This window comes from Ranitomeya imitator, chromosome 4 (genome assembly GCF_032444005.1).
Source record: "Ranitomeya imitator isolate aRanImi1 chromosome 4, aRanImi1.pri, whole genome shotgun sequence".
NCBI classification, from domain to species: domain Eukaryota; kingdom Metazoa; phylum Chordata; class Amphibia; order Anura; family Dendrobatidae; genus Ranitomeya; species Ranitomeya imitator.
In genome coordinates this window covers 34,530,209-34,547,351 of record NC_091285.1, presented here as the reverse complement: position 1 = coordinate 34,547,351, position 17,143 = coordinate 34,530,209, and the positions used below count along the sequence as shown (strand labels likewise).

Here is a 17,143-nt window from a genome sequence, read left to right as displayed (position 1 = left end):
GGCGCCGCCGCTGCCCTTCTGTCTCCTCTGGCGCCGCCGCTGCCCTTCTGTCTCCTCTGGCGCCGCCGCTGCCCTTCTGTCTCCTCTGGCGCCGCCGCTGCCCTTCTGTCTCCTCTGGCGCCGCCGCTGCCCTTCTGTCTCCTCTGGCGCCGCCGCTGCCCTTCTGTCTCCTCTGGCGCCGCCGCTGCCCTTCTGTCTCCTCTGGCGCCGCCGCTGCCCTTCTGTCTCCTCTGCCCCATCCGCTCTTCTGACGCCGGGCCCCCTTTCCTCTGCTGCTGTTACTCTCTCCCCTCCCCTGGTTTTATCATGCATATCTTGCTTTCTTTTTTAGGCACTAAAAGATAGTAAAGTTGTTGAAATAATTGATGAGAAAATCAGGCGAAAAGAGGATCCCGATACCTGGCCTCTGCCTGGTCCTTCCTCGGCCGATGCTTCTCAGACTGACTTCTCCCAGCTCGTCAACTGCCCGGAGTTTGTACCGCGGCAGGGATACCAGAAGGAGACGGGTGAGCACCTCTGTGTACACATTCGGCCTCATTTGGTCTTGTTGCCAATGGAAACCAATCAGCATTTAGCGTTAATTCCTGAAACTCCTCTGAAACGATGAAAGCTGCTCTGTGATTGGTTGCTATAGGCAACGAGGCCTTGTTAGACTGGTGCGATAAATGAAGCCTGTACTAAATGGAGGAGCACCTCTATGAACTACAGCTCTACATCACCCCATTTCTATTTGCAGAATCTGCACCTGGCTCTCCCCGCACCTCCAGCCCCACTATGGCTACCAAAACCGAGGAAGTAAGTAACTTAAAGACTATGCCAAAGGGGCTTTCTGCCAGTTTACCAGACCTGGACTCTGAGAGCTGGATAGAGGTGAAGAAGAGGCCTCGGCCATCACCTGCCAGAGCAAAGGTTAGAAATTCTGGAGGGAAAAATAAAACAAAACAAAAAAAAAACCTCCCCTGGTACTGTAGATGATCACATTGAAGTTTAGGCTGGTGGTACTACAACTCCCAGCATGTCCTAAAATTAAGGTTTATGACTTTTAGGGATCTGTTTACACCCGCACTAATATCGGTGTTGTCCCGCTTCGTTATAGAAGCACAACAGTGAAAATGGCGGTGCTGGATCGGCCGGGTGACTGACACCCGGTGGGAATCCTGTTAACTTTAATGGGGTCAATCTTTTTGCCAGATGGAGGGGTTTTTTTTTTGGACACTCTGGTTTTGTAATCCCATGGGAGGTCCCTACTGTTCGCTGCTTACTGCAGCAGCTGCAGACTTGTATAGCTGTGTGACCGCTGCAGACGATCAGAATGTCTCACTAGTGCAGCCTCAGGCTTTGGGCCTGACGCTCCTGACTCATTCATCGGTGCTCGTCGAGATGAAGGGCTGTGCGTTCTTTCCATCACCCTCCATCCCAGCACTAACGCTTCTTTCACATTGACCTAGAAGCCAGAGGACGTGAAGCAGCCGACACCGCAGACGTCTCCCGCCCCAGTGACCACCCCGAAACCACCCAAAGAGCAAGACGAGCCCGAAGAGTTGGACTTTATGTTTGACGAGGAGATGGAACAGATGGACGGCAGGAAGAACACCTTCACCGACTGGTCGGACGAGGACTCTGATTACGAGATCGACGATCGGGACGTGAACAAAATCCTAATAGTAACTCAGACCCCACCGTCGCTGCGCAAACATCCCGGGGGAGACCGCACCGGCAACCACACGTCCCGGGCGAAGATGAGCTCCGAATGGGCAAAGGTGATCAACGACGGTCTCTACTACTACGAGCAGGACCTGTGGACGGAGCAGTTCGAGCCGGAGTATTCACAGATCAAGGTGAGTGAGGGGGCCGCCATCCATGTACCCAGTACCAAATTGTGTAGGGTCTCCTTGAAGATGTTCTTTAGTACAAAGCTTCCTGTATTACCCATCAGGGCTGTGAAGTCGGTAAGCCAAGCCTCCAACTCCTCAATTTCCAAAATGGACTCCGACTCCACAGCCCTCAGTTAGAAATGTAGTATAGTTCTTCTGATTCACTATGTTGCATACCCCATGTGCAGGGCATTGAAGTAGCTTAGATATCCATGGTTACGACCACTCATATAGTAGTAATAGTTTCTAGTGTAAGCTACTGCAATGCCCTGCACATGGGGTAAGTGACATAGCGAATCTGAAAAACTATACTACATTCCTACTGTATATTGGGATAGGGTCTTGGAGATGGGAATACCCCTTTAAGTAGCAACCCAATAACTTGTTGCCAGACCTACTTACATTGCGGTGTAGCAGAATAAACAAACATTAATCTGTCAACGAACTACTGGAATTAGTAGTGAAGCAATTTTCTATTCCATTTTTGGGTTTTGGCTCCAGGGTTGGAGTTTTACTTTAAGGGCCCCGGCCGAGTAGCTGTTTATGGCCAGTGCACGGTGTAGCAGAGCTGTGATTGCTGTGTCCAGTGTTCTTGTCGGCAGTCCATGCACTCAGCACTTTGTGGGTCCAGGTGTTGTGTGACTTGTCAATGGGCACATTCTAGTGAGTGTTGGTCATGATCAGATAGGTGGTGGGGGGTTGGTGCACGGGACGTTGTCCTCTTCAGGATGACTTTCCGGAGCACTTTTCACAAAGGATATAAGCCTCAGTGGGGATCCTCTTACCGGTGTTGGTCTCGGCACTTGATCTCGGACATCGTGAAGGTACTGTTCAGGCTGTTGCCCTTTAGCTTCCCGGCTGTTGCCATTTAGCTTCCCGGCTGTTGCCCTTTAGCTTCCCGGCTGTTGCCCTTTAGCTTCCCGGCTGTTGCCCTTTAGCTTCCCGGCTGTTGCCCTTTAGCTTCCCGGCTGTTGCCCTTTAGCTTCCCGGCTGTTGCCCTTTAGCTTCCCGGCTGTTGCCCTTTAGCTTCCCGGCTGTTGCCCTTTAGCTTCCCGGCTGTTGCCCTTTAGCTTCCCGGCTGTTGCCCTTTAGCTTCCCGGCTGTTGCCCTTTAGCTTCCCGGCTGTTGCCCTTTAGCTTCCCGGCTGTTGCCCTTTAGCTTCCCGGCTGTTGCCCTTTAGCTTCCCGGCTGTTGCCCTTTAGCTTCCCGGCTGTTGCCCTTTAGCTTCCCGGCTGTTGCCCTTTGGTTTCTGCTTATTGCAAAACCTGTGTAACTGACTGAGTTATAGCGCTGTGATCTTAATTACTTAGTTGGGGGGGGAAGGGGATGATGTTCCCAACCAGCGGTGTAGGTGTTTTTTTCCTGTTTGCAGTTTATATACTAAGGATTTCACAACAAGTGCCACTGTCTAGGCACAGTATGCCAAAAAGAATAATAATCTTTCTATGGACTGGCACTGCAGACTGAAAGTTGTATTAATGCATAATGGCCCAGCAGAGGCCGTTAGGACAATTTTTGACCTCTCTGGTAAGTGTGGGGGCTTATGGCCACATTTTAAACATGCAGGGGAACCTTAAAAAGTGCAGTGTGCTGATTTCCTTGGTGTAGTACAACCCACTCTGTGCCCCCAGTATGAACCTACATCTTTTCTCATTGCAGCAAGAGGTGGAGAACTTCAAAAAGGTGAATATGATCAGTCGGGAGCAGTTTGACACGTTAACCCCAGAACCCCCTGTCGATCCAAATCAGGAAGTTCCACCTGGACCTCCAAGATTCCAGCAAGGTATTCATTTAACCCATTGCTAAAAATGTAAGAAATGTTATAAGTATGGGGTGGTATAATGCGTCATGCAGTGCATTTCTCTATTTTCTCCACTGGAGGGCAGCAGACTTGTATAAATCTACCCTGCAATGCTGGCAATGGTCAGCAGGTGGGGTGAGAGGGATTTAAAAAAAAAAAAAAAAAAAAAAAAAAAGGTAAAGTGAATTGTTTAAAGGGGAACATCGACATTTTATTTTTTGCTTTTGTTATTAACCTACAGTTCCCACAGATGCCTTGGCTAACAAGCTGTTTGGTGCACCTGAACCCTCTACAATTGCCCGTTCCCTACCAACCACAGTCCCTGAATCTCCAAATTACCGCAATGCACGGACGCCACGCACCCCACGGACGCCCCGGTTGAAAGACCCCACACTTACTCCTCGGTTTTACCCGGTTGTGAAGGAGGGCAGGACAATCGATGCAAAGGTGAGGATTTGGCTTGATTTTAAACGCATTTATTAACTTGGATTCATTGCGGTGTTATTCCCAGACTGACTGATCCCGTTTATGACCTATCCGTAGGTGGTGATTGTAGGATTGCTGGGACCCCACTGATCCTAACCCCACGTTTCCTGTGTGAATCAAGTGGTAGTGTGCATGCATGACCATCACTCCATTCACTTCTATGGGAGTGTTGATCACACGTGTAGTACTATGCCCATGGAAGCAAATGGAGCGTTGGTCACGAATGCATGCTAGGGTCCTCCATGTGAATTAATCAGTAATGTGCATGCCTACCACTCCATTCATTTCCATTGTAACCATTGCTCCCATAGAAGTTAATGGTCATGCATGCACACAGATGTAAAGACCGGCCAGACCAGGACAAGGCAAATCCAATTGCTCAACTTTATGGGGAACACAGGAACCCTGTTTCTTTTAGCAATGGGGGGGTCCCAACAATTGATCCCCAGAGACCACACGTTTATCACGTATGTGTAGATGATAAAACGTTCGTGGATCGCCCCTTTAAGGGCCACGTTCACTTTTCTCTTTGCGCCATTTAATTTTTCACAGCAGTTGAGCTTTAAGTGTAGCGGCATGAGGCAGAGGAAATTTTACTGGGGTCTTCATGATTAACGAGGGATTCCTAAATATCCTATTAAACCAGACCCCCTAATATGAGGAGCAGAGGATTGTCCATTAATACTTCTGAAATGTTTTTTAGACGCCACGGAAAAGAAAAACGCGCCACAGCTCCAACCCACCCATGGAATGCCACGTCGGGTGGGTAATGGATTCAAGGGAACATCGACCACGAACTGCCTCTGTCAGGTAAGCTACGATCTTACAGGAGACCCCGGCAGTTGTATGGAGGTAGCAAGCCGACTAGTAGATCGGTCTATACATTAATTTTTTTTCTCTCCCGTAGCTCCAACGCCAGTCCCTCTGAGGTTGCTCCAGCTTTGAGCAACTTTGGATGTACACCTCAGTCTTTGCCAAAGTTCCAGCATCCTTCTCACGAGCTGTTGAAAGAGAACGGATTCACACAACACGTTTACCACAAGTACCGCCGACGTTGCCTTAATGGTGAGGAGGACGCCATCATCATTTAGATATCTCTATCTTAGGCTTGAGCGGACACGTGGCAGCTGAGGTTCTGCCAAACTTTAGTCCAAAGTTCGGTTCAGGTACCAGAACTTGACCCCGAACCACTTATAAGTCAATGGGAAGCACTAAGGGGTGTCAAAACGAAGCAAAATGTGGGAGGTAAGAGTAGGACGATTGTCCCGCAAACAAATGCGGATAGGAAAAATGACTTAAAATAACATAGAATACAAAAATAATAATCTTGAAGCAATGCTTTTGCGTGTTTAGCTAACTGTACAGGTTAATAAATGAAAAAAAAAACAACGTATTTTTAATAACCAGCCAAGGGACAGCAGACAGCTGCGAGCTGGTCTTAATTTGCTGGGAAGATCCGTGGATATTGGCCCCTTCCCAGCATGATGAGACCAGCTCACAGCTATCTGCTTTCCCCTTGGCTGGTTATTAAAAATATGAGGGTTTTTTTTTTTTAATAGTTATTTTACACTCTCTACACTAACCAGAGCACGATGGTGGCGCCACACGTGATCTGGCGTTCATACAGGCCGGGTCACGTGTTGCGCCAACAGATCACAGCCATGCCAATAAGATCATTTTTATTTTATTTAATTTTTTTTTTTTACTTTCTCACCCAGAGAGGAAACGGCTAGGCATTGGCCAGTCCCAGGAGATGAACACGCTCTTCCGTTTCTGGTCTTTCTTCCTTCGGGATCACTTCAACAAGAAGATGTATGAAGAATTCCGGCAGCTTTCTGTGGAGGATGGAAAGGAAGGCTACAGGTCAGAGGCGGCTTCTTGGGCGCAGTTGTCTTTTTTTTTTTTGGGGGGGCTTTTCCCACATTAACCTTTTGTCTTTGCGTTCAGGTATGGCTTGGAGTGCCTTTTCCGATATTACAGCTATGGCCTGGAGAAGAAGTTCCGAGTGGACATATTCCGGGACTTCCAGGAAGAGACCAGGAGGGACTATGAGACCGGTGCGTAATATGACACATTCTGCTGCTGCCGCCTTGATCTTGGCGCTGGGGTAATCTGTTTTTATTTTTTTATTTTTTTCCCTTCAAAGGTCAATTGTACGGACTTGAGAAATTTTGGGCCTTTTTGAAATATTCCAAAGCCAAAAACCTGGATATCGATCCAAAGTTGCAGGAATACCTGAGCAAATTCCGCCGGCTTGAGGATTTCCGAGTAGATGTAAGTCATCCTGGCTGTAAGACGAGATTGATTTTTTTAAGGGTATATTCCCACACAACGGGGGTGGGGGATTCAACGGGGCTCAGCTGCAGTAATGTGCGCTACCAGTGAACTGGAGAGAGCTGCTCATGCACGGCCACCCCTCCATTCCCCATGGCGCGTGGCTGGACTCCCGTCTTGAGAAAGAATAAGGGTCCCTCATACAGGTCCGAAAAAGAATAAAAAATATACTGGTCTCGGTAAACTGGAGGGAGTTTTGTTTGTTTTGCTTTTTTTACAGTCATTAAAGTAGTTAAAAAAGAAAAATCTCAGCAGTTTGGTATCCACGTAATCAAATTGACCTGCAGAATCGCGTCAGTTCATTTCTACCGCTCAAAGAATGCCGAAAATACGAAACCCCAAAACAATGGAGGAAATAGTCTTTTTATTTTCATCATTTCGCAACACTTTTGGATTTTTTTTTCTCCTTTTTCAGAACATTATATGTAGTAAAGTGAAAAAAAAAAAATCGTCCTGTAAAAATAAAAGGGAATCTGTCATCAGGTTTTTATGTAATCTGAGAACAAGTTGATGTAGTGGTAGAGAGCCTGATTCCGCGATGTGTCACTTACTAGGCTGTATATCTGTTTCAATAACATCAGTGTTTTATCAGCAGGAGATTATCACTACAGGACTAGGTGTCTTGTGCCTCCTAGTCAACTGCTCTGTGTAACCACGCCCCCACCATGGATTGGTAGCTGGCTGTGTACACTGCCAATCAGTGATGTGGGCGGGGTTATACAGGGCTCAGAATTCTGAGCACTGCAGCAGAGAAAACTCTTGATTGTATCAAAAAATGACAGCAAGCAGACCAGCAAGTTATATATTACCGGAATCAGGGTCTCAGTCTCTACATCATGCTGCCTTTTCCCATTTACTCTCTGACAGTAGAATTTTTTGACTGCTCTTGGAAGAATGGCAGGAAAAAAACGAAAATTGGTTGTAATGGCTTAAATTTTATCGGAATCCTTGTTTAATGTGTTTTTTTTGTTTGTTTTTTTTCGCCAATTCATTTCCAGCCACCAATGGAGGATGCGGGCTCCAGGAGGCGCCCATCGCTGTCAGCGGGTGAAGGTAGGAGAAGGTATCCCTCACAGTCTTCCAGCAAAGGATCAGGTCACCAGTCATCCAACAACACGACCCGGGAGGAAGCCAAAGGCCAAAGCCAACCCTCATCCGCCACCATGGATTCCGGCACATCAGGAGGAGGAAATTAGGAAAGAAGCTCGGAAAGAATGATTTTTTTTTTTGTTTTTTTGAGGGGTGGGGTTGAACCTGTGGGAGATTTCCTGGCGGTGGGGTAGGAATGTATGGGCCTCCACTTCCTACAGTAATCAGAGACTCCACGTTCTGGAGATAAGACTGTTCCCGTGGCTTTCCTGCAAGGGTGGCGGATGCTTATCCCAAAAGAAGAAAATTTTTTAGTTTTGCTTAGGGATATAATTTTTTTTTTTTTTTTTTTTTTTTTTTTTAAAGCAGGAACCTGGAGGAAGAAGAAGAGGCTTGTGTTGGGAGGGAAAGAATTTTTTTTTTTTCTTTTTTTTCTTCTAAATTATTGAAATGCTGCCCTCCTTGTGACTGCCTGGGTGGCAAAAATGAGCGCAGGCCTCATCTCTGCTCTTGATTGCTACATGGGCTACCAGAAGTTTGCTGTTACGGGCTTCGAAAAGGACACGAAAAAAAAAAACATAACGTTGCTTTGAAGCTTAACCCGGGAGGCGATTCCTCTTCCTATTGATGCGGAGGATCTCACCTACATCCTCCAGGTGATGCTGTATCTCTCGGCTTCACTTCATCCTTCAGCAAAAATCGTTAAAAAATAAGAAAACTCATCTGCGCACAGCTCATCGCTTTCACGACAGCCCTGCTTTTTTCTTTTGTTTTTTTGTTTTTTCTTTTCAAAGATATATATATATATATTTTTATTTTTTTTGTTTTGTTTTATTGTTACTTCAGACTGTGAAAGAGAAAAAAAAAAGACAGAAAACTTTACTAGCAAATGGCTGCATAAGAAAAATGGAAAAAAAAAACTTAAAAGAAAAAAACTTTATGAAACAAAAAAAAACACCTGCCTTCACTTTTTCCCTTTAAAAATAATTCTAAGCGATTTGATTAAATGGAGTACAAAAAAAAGTTGCCTTATTGTAACCTTGAAACTTGCAGTGAGCTGCCATCTTTTTTTTTTTTTTTTTAATTTTTTTTTGTGGGTCCCACCACCCCCCCTTTCTACGTAAGAATTGGCAGCAGCCAAGCAAGAAGCAAAAGACTGCAGAGTGGTTTGACGACGCGTGGCAACTATTTCACCCCTCTCATCACTGCCGCCTGTCCACCGTAGACGTACCCACAGGGTTGTTAGTGGGTATTTTATGGGACTGTTTGTCACTCGGTGCAGAGAATGACTGTCATCCCTTCTTCCCCTCCCCCCTTCCCGGCAAGTATTGTATTATGGTAATTGGTGTGTGTACATACATGTGTATATACATCTCCTATATACCCATGTATACAGGCATACGCACTACGAGGGTTGGCTGTTGTGCATCTGCTGTGTCCTAGAATTTTACCAAATGTTGGGGAAAAAGTCCTGGTCCTCCATGTCCACGATGATCCTTCAGCAAAAAAAAAAAAAAGTTTTTTGTTTTTTTTTTTTTTTTTTTTACCATATCACTGCCGAATCGTCGTCATCTTTGGCTTTCTATAAAAAAAAAAAAATGTTTAGATTTCTTGGTTCTTCAAATTTGACGCCTGCCTCTCGAAAGGGGGTTGACGAAGAAGAGCAGCCCAAAATATGGTGCAGGATCTCCTTTTTGTATATTTTTTTTTTTTTTTTTTAGGCTCGGCCTAAACTGCCGTTCCAAACAATGTGAACTGACATTTCATGCAATATGGGTCGGGGTGGAAGGTCCTGGTAACCTCAAGAAAAGGGTGAACGTGGCGCCACGCGACGACGTGGTCCCCTCATTACTGTATCCGCATGGTGCACATCACTCACGGTCCCTAGGCATCAATCTTTAGATCTCAACAGGATGGAGGGGGGTCCGGAAGCAATTTTTTTTTGTTGAATCGTTGACCCCCGGCCGTGGTGTTTTCTTGGTATTCATTGCAACTCATTTATGGATTTCGGCACACCGCCTCTCCCCACTTCCAATTGAGTAGCCGATTCACCGAGAGGTCATCATTTCCTTACCTTAATTTTTGTTTTGTTTTTTTGTACTCCCCACCGAGTACGGGTTTCTCGCTGCACACTGTCGGTAATTATGCAGCAGGGTTTCATTGCATAAAATTTAGGGCTGGATCCTTAAGGAAATATGTATTTGCTGGGGACTTAAAAAAAAAAAGTTCCCATTGTAAAAACCTGGAAAAAAAAAAACTTTGCCGGTGTCGGGGTTCCGATATTTCCCTACTCTTCTAAGAGTGGTCTTTTTTTTTTTTTTGTAAAGTATGGGTGACGGGCTCATAACCCCCTTGAAGACATCTTGATGGTGCTTTAAGACAACTTCTCAATACCTCCTCTTCCTTTTCATATTTATGCTACGGAAACGGGAAAATCGTAGCTTTCTTTTTTTTTCTGCGGAGGGGGGTATTTGTGCTAAGAAAACCTATATCTTCTATTATGTATAGATATAGACAGTTATCGGTCATGACTACATGGTTACATCCTTACCTACCTGACTAGATATCCAGGTTTTATTTTTAATTTTTTTTTTTTTTTAGGGTGGTGGGAGGGGGGGTGTTAATTTTTTGTTTTTATTTCTTTGTTAAAATTGTTATTTACTGTTCAAAAAAACCTAAAAGAAAACACAAGTTCCAAATTTGTTGCACCTTCTGCAAGTTATTTGATGATTCTAGTGCCCGGTGGAAGCTTACCGGTAGCGAGCTACCTAGTGCCAGCACAGGGAAGTCTTTTATGATCATCGCCCACTTTCCCACTTTTGAGCTGCTTCCACAAAGCACCAATTGGTGCATTATTGGTATTCTTGTGGCATTTTGGACCTTGGTAATGGGCTTTACTCCCCGACTTTTCTTTTTTAGGGAGCACATACTACTGTGTTCTAGATTTCACAACTGTTTAGATCCTTAAAGCATCAATCACTTGACTGTCCAGAACCCTCTAATCATGTTGCGGCAGGGTCATAATCTCCCAAATTACCTTTTCCTCCACCCCCCCGCCCCCTGCGCAATCATATGCCCACCTCTCAAAATTCCAGAACCCCTTCTTTTTTTTTTTTTTTCAAAGATTTGACTTAACTCCATGCAAGCTGCTTTCCCCTCAACATGGAATGCTACAAGTACATAATCTTGCCCTCCCCTCCCCGTTATACTCCAATAAATCATTAAAGGACAGACAAATTTAAAACAAACAAAAAAAAACACACACAAAAAAAAGAAAAAAAAATTGTAAAATACTTGAATGAGCGCTTGTATTATAACATTAATATTATTCAGAGTATCCATTCTTATTGCGTTTATGATTTGCTTATAGCTGTGCTTTAGTCATGGTAATTTGTGGTAATTCTTTTTCCTTTTTAATACAAAAAAAAATGTATAAAAATAAAAACCTTTAAAAGACCAAATTATGAGTGTTAATTATTTTTTTTGGCTTTTGGCATTTATACATCAGTGATGGACCATAACGTTACAACCAGGGCGGTGGGCACGGAATAGCTTACATTGTCATCCATGACTCTCCATGCAACTTCCCCGAGCGGAGCTTACATATTTTTACATATTAATGTACGGTAAAAAAAAAAAATCTTTAGGGTATGTTTCCACGTTCTAGAATCCCTGCGCTTTGGACGTAGCGGATTGTACGCGCGGTGATTCCGGATGTGATCATTGAACACATGCAGAATCACCGCATCGTAGTCATAGACTGGGTTATTTATTTAGACATGCTGCGGTCTATAACCGGTTACGTAGGGCTGCCGATTATGTCCCTGCACGTATAGTGGAGACGGGATTTCATAAAATCCCCTCCACTATGCTGTAACATCTGGACGCTGCGGATTGGACGTTTCCCGAACGTGGAAACATACAATTATACTCATCAAGAATGGACATAGAAGTCATGGGGCCCCTTAGCAGAAGTATAATGCATTCGACATAGCCCTCAATAAAATATAATGAACAGGCCATAGTTCTCCATATAGTTTAATGCACCCCCATAGTCCTCCATATCGTATAATGCTCCCCATAGTCCTACATACAGTAGAATACCCCCTCCATAGTTCTCCATATAGTATAATGTACCACAAAGTCCTCCATATAGTATAATGCACCCCCATAGTCCTTCCTATAGTATAATGCTCCCCATAGTCCTACATACAGTAGAATACCCCCTCCATAGTTCTCCATATAATATAATGCACCGCATAGTCCATATAGTATATTGGACTTCCCATAGTCCTCCATATTAGTATAATGTACAGCCCATAGTCCTCTATATTAGTATACTGCACAGCCCATAGTCCTCCATATTTACATACTGCACAGCCCATAGTCCTCCATATTGGTATAATGCACAGCCCATCCATATTAGTATACATAGTAGCATAGTTAGTAAGGCCGAAAAAAGACATTTGTCCATCCAGTTCAGCCTATATTCCATCATAATAAATCCCCAGATCTACGTCCTTCTACAGAACCTAATAATTGTATGATACAATATTGTTCTGCTCCAGGAAGACATCCAGGCCTCTCTTGAACCCCTCGACTGAGTTCGCCATCACCACCTCCTCAGGCAAGCAATTCCAGATTCTCACTGCCCTAACAGTAAAGAATCCTCTTCTATGTTGGTGGAAAAACCTTCTCTCCTCCAGACGCAAAGAATGCCCCCTTGTGCCCGTCACCTTCCTTGGTATAAACAGATCCTCAGCGAGATATTTGTATTGTCCCCTTATATACTTATACATGGTTATTAGATCGCCCCTCAGTCGTCTTTTTTCTAGACTAAATAATCCTAATTTCGCTAATCTATCTGGGTATTGTAGTTCTCCCATCCCCTTTATTAATTTTGTTGCCCTCCTCTGTACTCTCTCTAGTTCCATTATATCCTTCCTGAGCACCGGTGCCCAAAACTGGACACAGTACTCCATGTACTGCACAGCCCATAGTCCTCCATGTATAATGCACAGCCCATAGTCCTCCATATTAGTATAATGTACAGCCCATCCATATTGGTATACTGCACAGCCCATAGTCCTCCATATTAGTATACTGCACAGCCCATAGTCCTCCATGTTAGTATAGTGCACAGCCCACAGTCCTCCATGTTAGTATAATGCACAGTCCATATTTCTCTATATTCGTATAGTGCACAGCCCATAGTCCTCCATGTTAGTATAATGCACAGCCCATAGTCCTCCATGTTAGTATAGTGCACAGCCCATAGTCCTCCATGTTAGTATAGTGCACAGCCCACAGTCCTCCATGTTAGTATAGTGCACAGCCCACAGTCCTCCATGTTAGTATAATGCACAGCCCATAGTCCTCCATGTTAGTATAATGCACAGCCCATAGTCCTCCATGTTAGTATAATGTACAGCCCATAGTCCTCCATGTTAGTATAATGCACAGCCCATAGTCCTCCATGTTAGTATAGTGCACAGCCCATAGTTCTCTATATTCGTATAATGCACAGCCCATAGTCCTCCATGTTAGTATAATGCACAGCCCATAGTTCTCTATTCGTATAATGTACAGCCCATAGTCCTCCATGTTAGTATAATGCACAGCCCATAGTCCTCCATGTTGGTATAATGCACAGCCCATAGTCCTCCATGTTAGTATAATGCACAGCCTACAGTCCTCCATGTTAGTATAATGCACAGCCTACAGTCCTCCATGTTAGTATAATGCACAGCCCATAGTCCTCCATGTTAGTATAATGCACAGCCCATAGTCCTCCATGTTAATAATAAATAATAATCTTTATTTTTATATAGCGCTAACATATTCCGCAGCACTTTACATCACATTATCATCACTGTCCCCGATTGGGCTCACAATCTAGAATTCCTATCAGTATGTCTTTGGAATGTGGGAGGAAACCGGAGTGCCCGGAGGAAACCCACGCAAACACGGAGAGAACATACAAACTCTTTGCAGATGTTGTCCTGGGTGGGATTAGAACCCAGGACCCCAGCGCTGCAAGGCTGCTGTGCTAACCACTGCGCCACCGTGCTCCATGTTAGTATAATGCACAGCCCATAGTTCTCTATATTTGTATAATGTACAGCCCATAGTCCTCCATGTTAGTATAATGCGCAGCCCATAGTCCTCCATGTTAGTATAATGCGGAGCCCATAGTCCTCCATGTTAGTATAATGCACAGCCCATAGTCCTCCATGTTAGTATAGTGCACAGGCAACAGTACTCTTTATTAGTATAATGGGTCAGAAGAGAGATTTGACGGGCTCTGAAAAGTTCAAAATTGTGAGATGTCTTGCAGAGGGATGCAGCAGTGTTGAAATTGCCAAACTTGAAGCGTGATCACCGAACAATCAAGCGTTTCATGGCAAATAGCCAACAGGGTCGCAAGAAGCGTGTTGGGCAAAAAAGGCGCAAAATAACTGCCCGTGAATTGAGGAAAATTAAGCGTGAAGCTGCCAAGATGCCATTTGCCACCAGTTTTGCCATATTTCAGAGCTGCAACCTTACTGGAGTAACAAAAAGCACAAGGTGTGCGATACCCAGGTACATGGCCAAGGTAAGGAAGGCTGATAAACGACCAACTTTGAACAAGAAGAATCAGAAGATAAAACGTCAAGACTGGGCCAAGAAATATCTTAAGACTGAAAAGGTTTATGGACTGATGAGATGAGAGTGACTCTTGATGGGCCAGATGGATGGGCCAGAGGCTGGATCAGTAAAGGGCAGAGAGCTCCACTCCGACTCAGACGCCGGCAAGGTGGAGGTGGGGTACTGGTATAGGCTGGGATCATCAAAGATGAACTTGTGGGACCTTTTTGGGTTGAGGATGGAGTGAAGCTCAACTCCCAGACCTACTGCCAGTTTCTGGAAGACAACTTCTTGAAGCAGTGGTACAGGAAGAAGTCGGTATCGTTCAGGAAAAACATGATTTTCATGCAGGACATTGCTCCATTACATGCCTCCAACTACTCCACAGCGTGGCTGGCCAGTAAAGGTCTCAAAGAAGAAAAAATAATGACATGGCCCCCATGTTCACCTGATCTGAACCCCATAGAGAACCTGTGGTCCCTCATAAAATGTGAGATCTACAGGGAGGGAAAACAGTCCACCTCTCGGAACAGTGTCTGGAGGCTGTGGTGGCTGCTGCACGCAATGTTGATCGTAAACAGATCAAGCAACTGACAGATCGATGGATGGAGGCGGCTGAGTGTCATCATATAGAAAGGTGGCTATATTGGGCACTAATTTTTGGGGGGGTTTAGTTTTTGCATGTCAAATGTGCAGTTATATTAGTTTACCTGGTGAAAATAAACAAGTGAGATGGGAATATACTTGTTTTTTATTAAGTTGCCTAATAATTCTGCACAGTAATAGTTACCTGCACAAACGGATATCCTCCTAAGATAGCCAAATCTGAAGAAGAAAAAAACACTCCAACTTCCAGAAATATTAAGATTTGATATTTGAGTCTTTTGGGTTGATTGAGAACATAGTTGTTGATCAATAATAAAAATAATCCTCTAAAATACAACTTGCCAAATAATTCTGCGCACAGTGTATATTTAGGACTATCTGGCACATTATACTATATGGAGGCTATCTAGGGGGGGCCATCGTACAGTGTGGAGATTACAGTGAAGGGGCCATCATACAGCGATGGAGCCATCGAACGGTTTGGGGGCTACTAAGGGGCCTGTATACTGTGTGGGTGGTACTATACAGCGAGGGGGCATTATATTGTATAAGAGAGCATCATACTATGTATAGGGGAGCTGTACAGGGGGCAGACTCTGGACATTATTAAATGTAAAGTGGGCACTTATTGTTATAGGGGAACTCGGGTTACTGTGACTATCAAATGGGCACACAGGGCAATATTACTTTTTAGGGTAAAATATGTGGGCACTTTTCTAGAGAGTTGCGTTAGAATTTAGAGGGTACAGAGAACCACACAGCAGGTGCAGTAATAGGGTCACATACGGCAGCAGCGGCTCAGTATTGGGGTATCAGATGCAGTAATAGGGACACATACGGCAGCAGCGGCTCAGTATTGGGGTATCAGGTGAAGTAATAGGGACACATACAGCAGCAGCGGCTCAGTATTGGGGTATCAGATGCAGTAACAGGGACACACACGGCAGTAGCGGCTCAGTATTGGGCTATCGGGTGAAGTAATAGGGACACATACGGCAGCAGCGGCTCAGTATTGGGGTATCGGGTGCAGTAATAGGGACACATACGGCAGCAGCGGCTCAGTATTGGGGTTTCAGGGGCAGTAATAGGGACACATACGGCAGCAGAGGCTCAGTATTAGGGTATCAGGTGCAGTAATAGGGACACATGCGGCAGCAGAGGCTCAGTATTGGGGTATCAGGTGCAGTAATAGGGACACATACGGCAGCAGCGGCTCAGTATTGGGGTATCAGGTGCAGTAATAGGGACACATACGGCAGCAGCAGCTCAGTATTGGGGCATCAGGTGCAGTAATAGGGACACATACGGCAGCAGCGGCTCAGTATTGGGCTATCGGGTGTAGTAATGGGGTGTAGTAATAGGGACACATACGGCAGCAGCGGCTCAGTATTGGGGTATTAGTGGCAGTAATATGGACACATACGGCTGCAGCGGCGGCTCAGTATTGGGTTATCGGGTGTAGTAATAGGGACACATACGGCAGCAGCGGCTCAGTATTGGGGTATCAGGCGCAGTAATAGGGACACATACGGCAGCAGCGGCTCAGTATTGGGGTATCAGGTGTAATAGGGACACATACGGCAGCAGCGGCTCAGTATTGGGGTATCAGGGGCAGTAATAGGGACACATACAGCAGCAGCAGCTCAGTATTGGGGTATCAGGTGCAGTAATAGGGACACATACGGCAGCAGCGGCTCAATATTGGGGTATCAGGTGCAGTAATAGGGACACATACGGCAGCAGCGGCTCAGTATTGGGGTATCAGGTGTAATAGGGACACATACGGCAGCAGCAGCTCAGTATTGGGGTATCAGGGGCAGTAATAGGGACACATACAGCAGCAGCAGCTCAGTATTGGGGTATCAGGTGCAGTAATAGGGACACATACAGCAGCAGCAGCTCAGTATTGGAGTATCAGGAGCAGTAATAGGGACACATACGGCAGCAGCGGCTCAGTATTGGGGTATCAGGGGCAGTAATAGGGACACATACGGCAGCAGCAGCTCAGTATTGCGGTATCAGGTGCAGTAATCGGGACACATACGGCAGCAGCGGCTCAGTATTGGGGTATCAGGTGCAGTAATAGGGACACATACGGCAGCAGCGGCTCAGTATTGGGGTATCAGGTGCAGTAATAGGGACACATACGGCAGCAGCGGCTCAGTATCGGGTGCAGTAATAGGGACACATACAGCAGCAGCGGCTCAGTATTGGGGTATCAGGTGTAATAGGGACACATATGGCAGCAGCAGCTCAGTATTGGGGTATCAGGTGCAGTAATAGGGACACATACGGCAGCAGCGGCTCAGTATTGGGGTATCGGGCA

At 45.4% G+C, this 17,143-nt stretch overlaps 1 protein-coding gene across 6 annotated transcripts in view; it reads left to right on the top strand.

The window, feature by feature from the left end:
• Positions 1-8,302, top strand: part of LARP1 (La ribonucleoprotein 1, translational regulator) — a 42,690-nt gene extending 34,388 nt beyond the window's left edge. The window contains exons 9-19 of one of the 6 annotated variants that reach the window (XM_069763513.1): positions 332-506; positions 737-909; positions 1,449-1,838; positions 3,534-3,657; positions 3,917-4,122; positions 4,865-4,971; positions 5,069-5,226; positions 5,880-6,024; positions 6,109-6,218; positions 6,308-6,435; positions 7,494-8,302. In XM_069763513.1, coding sequence (XP_069619614.1) covers positions 332-506; positions 737-909; positions 1,449-1,838; positions 3,534-3,657; positions 3,917-4,122; positions 4,865-4,971; positions 5,069-5,226; positions 5,880-6,024; positions 6,109-6,218; positions 6,308-6,435; positions 7,494-7,691 — 1,914 coding nt within the window. In that variant the 3' untranslated portion in view covers positions 7,692-8,302. The remainder of the gene's footprint in view (positions 1-331; positions 507-736; positions 910-1,448; positions 1,839-3,533; positions 3,658-3,916; positions 4,123-4,864; positions 4,972-5,068; positions 5,227-5,879; positions 6,025-6,108; positions 6,219-6,307; positions 6,436-7,493) is intronic. The other 5 variants (XM_069763517.1, XM_069763516.1, XM_069763514.1 and 2 more) reach the window with 5 other exon arrangements.
• The last annotated feature ends 8,841 nt before the right edge of the window (positions 8,303-17,143 follow it).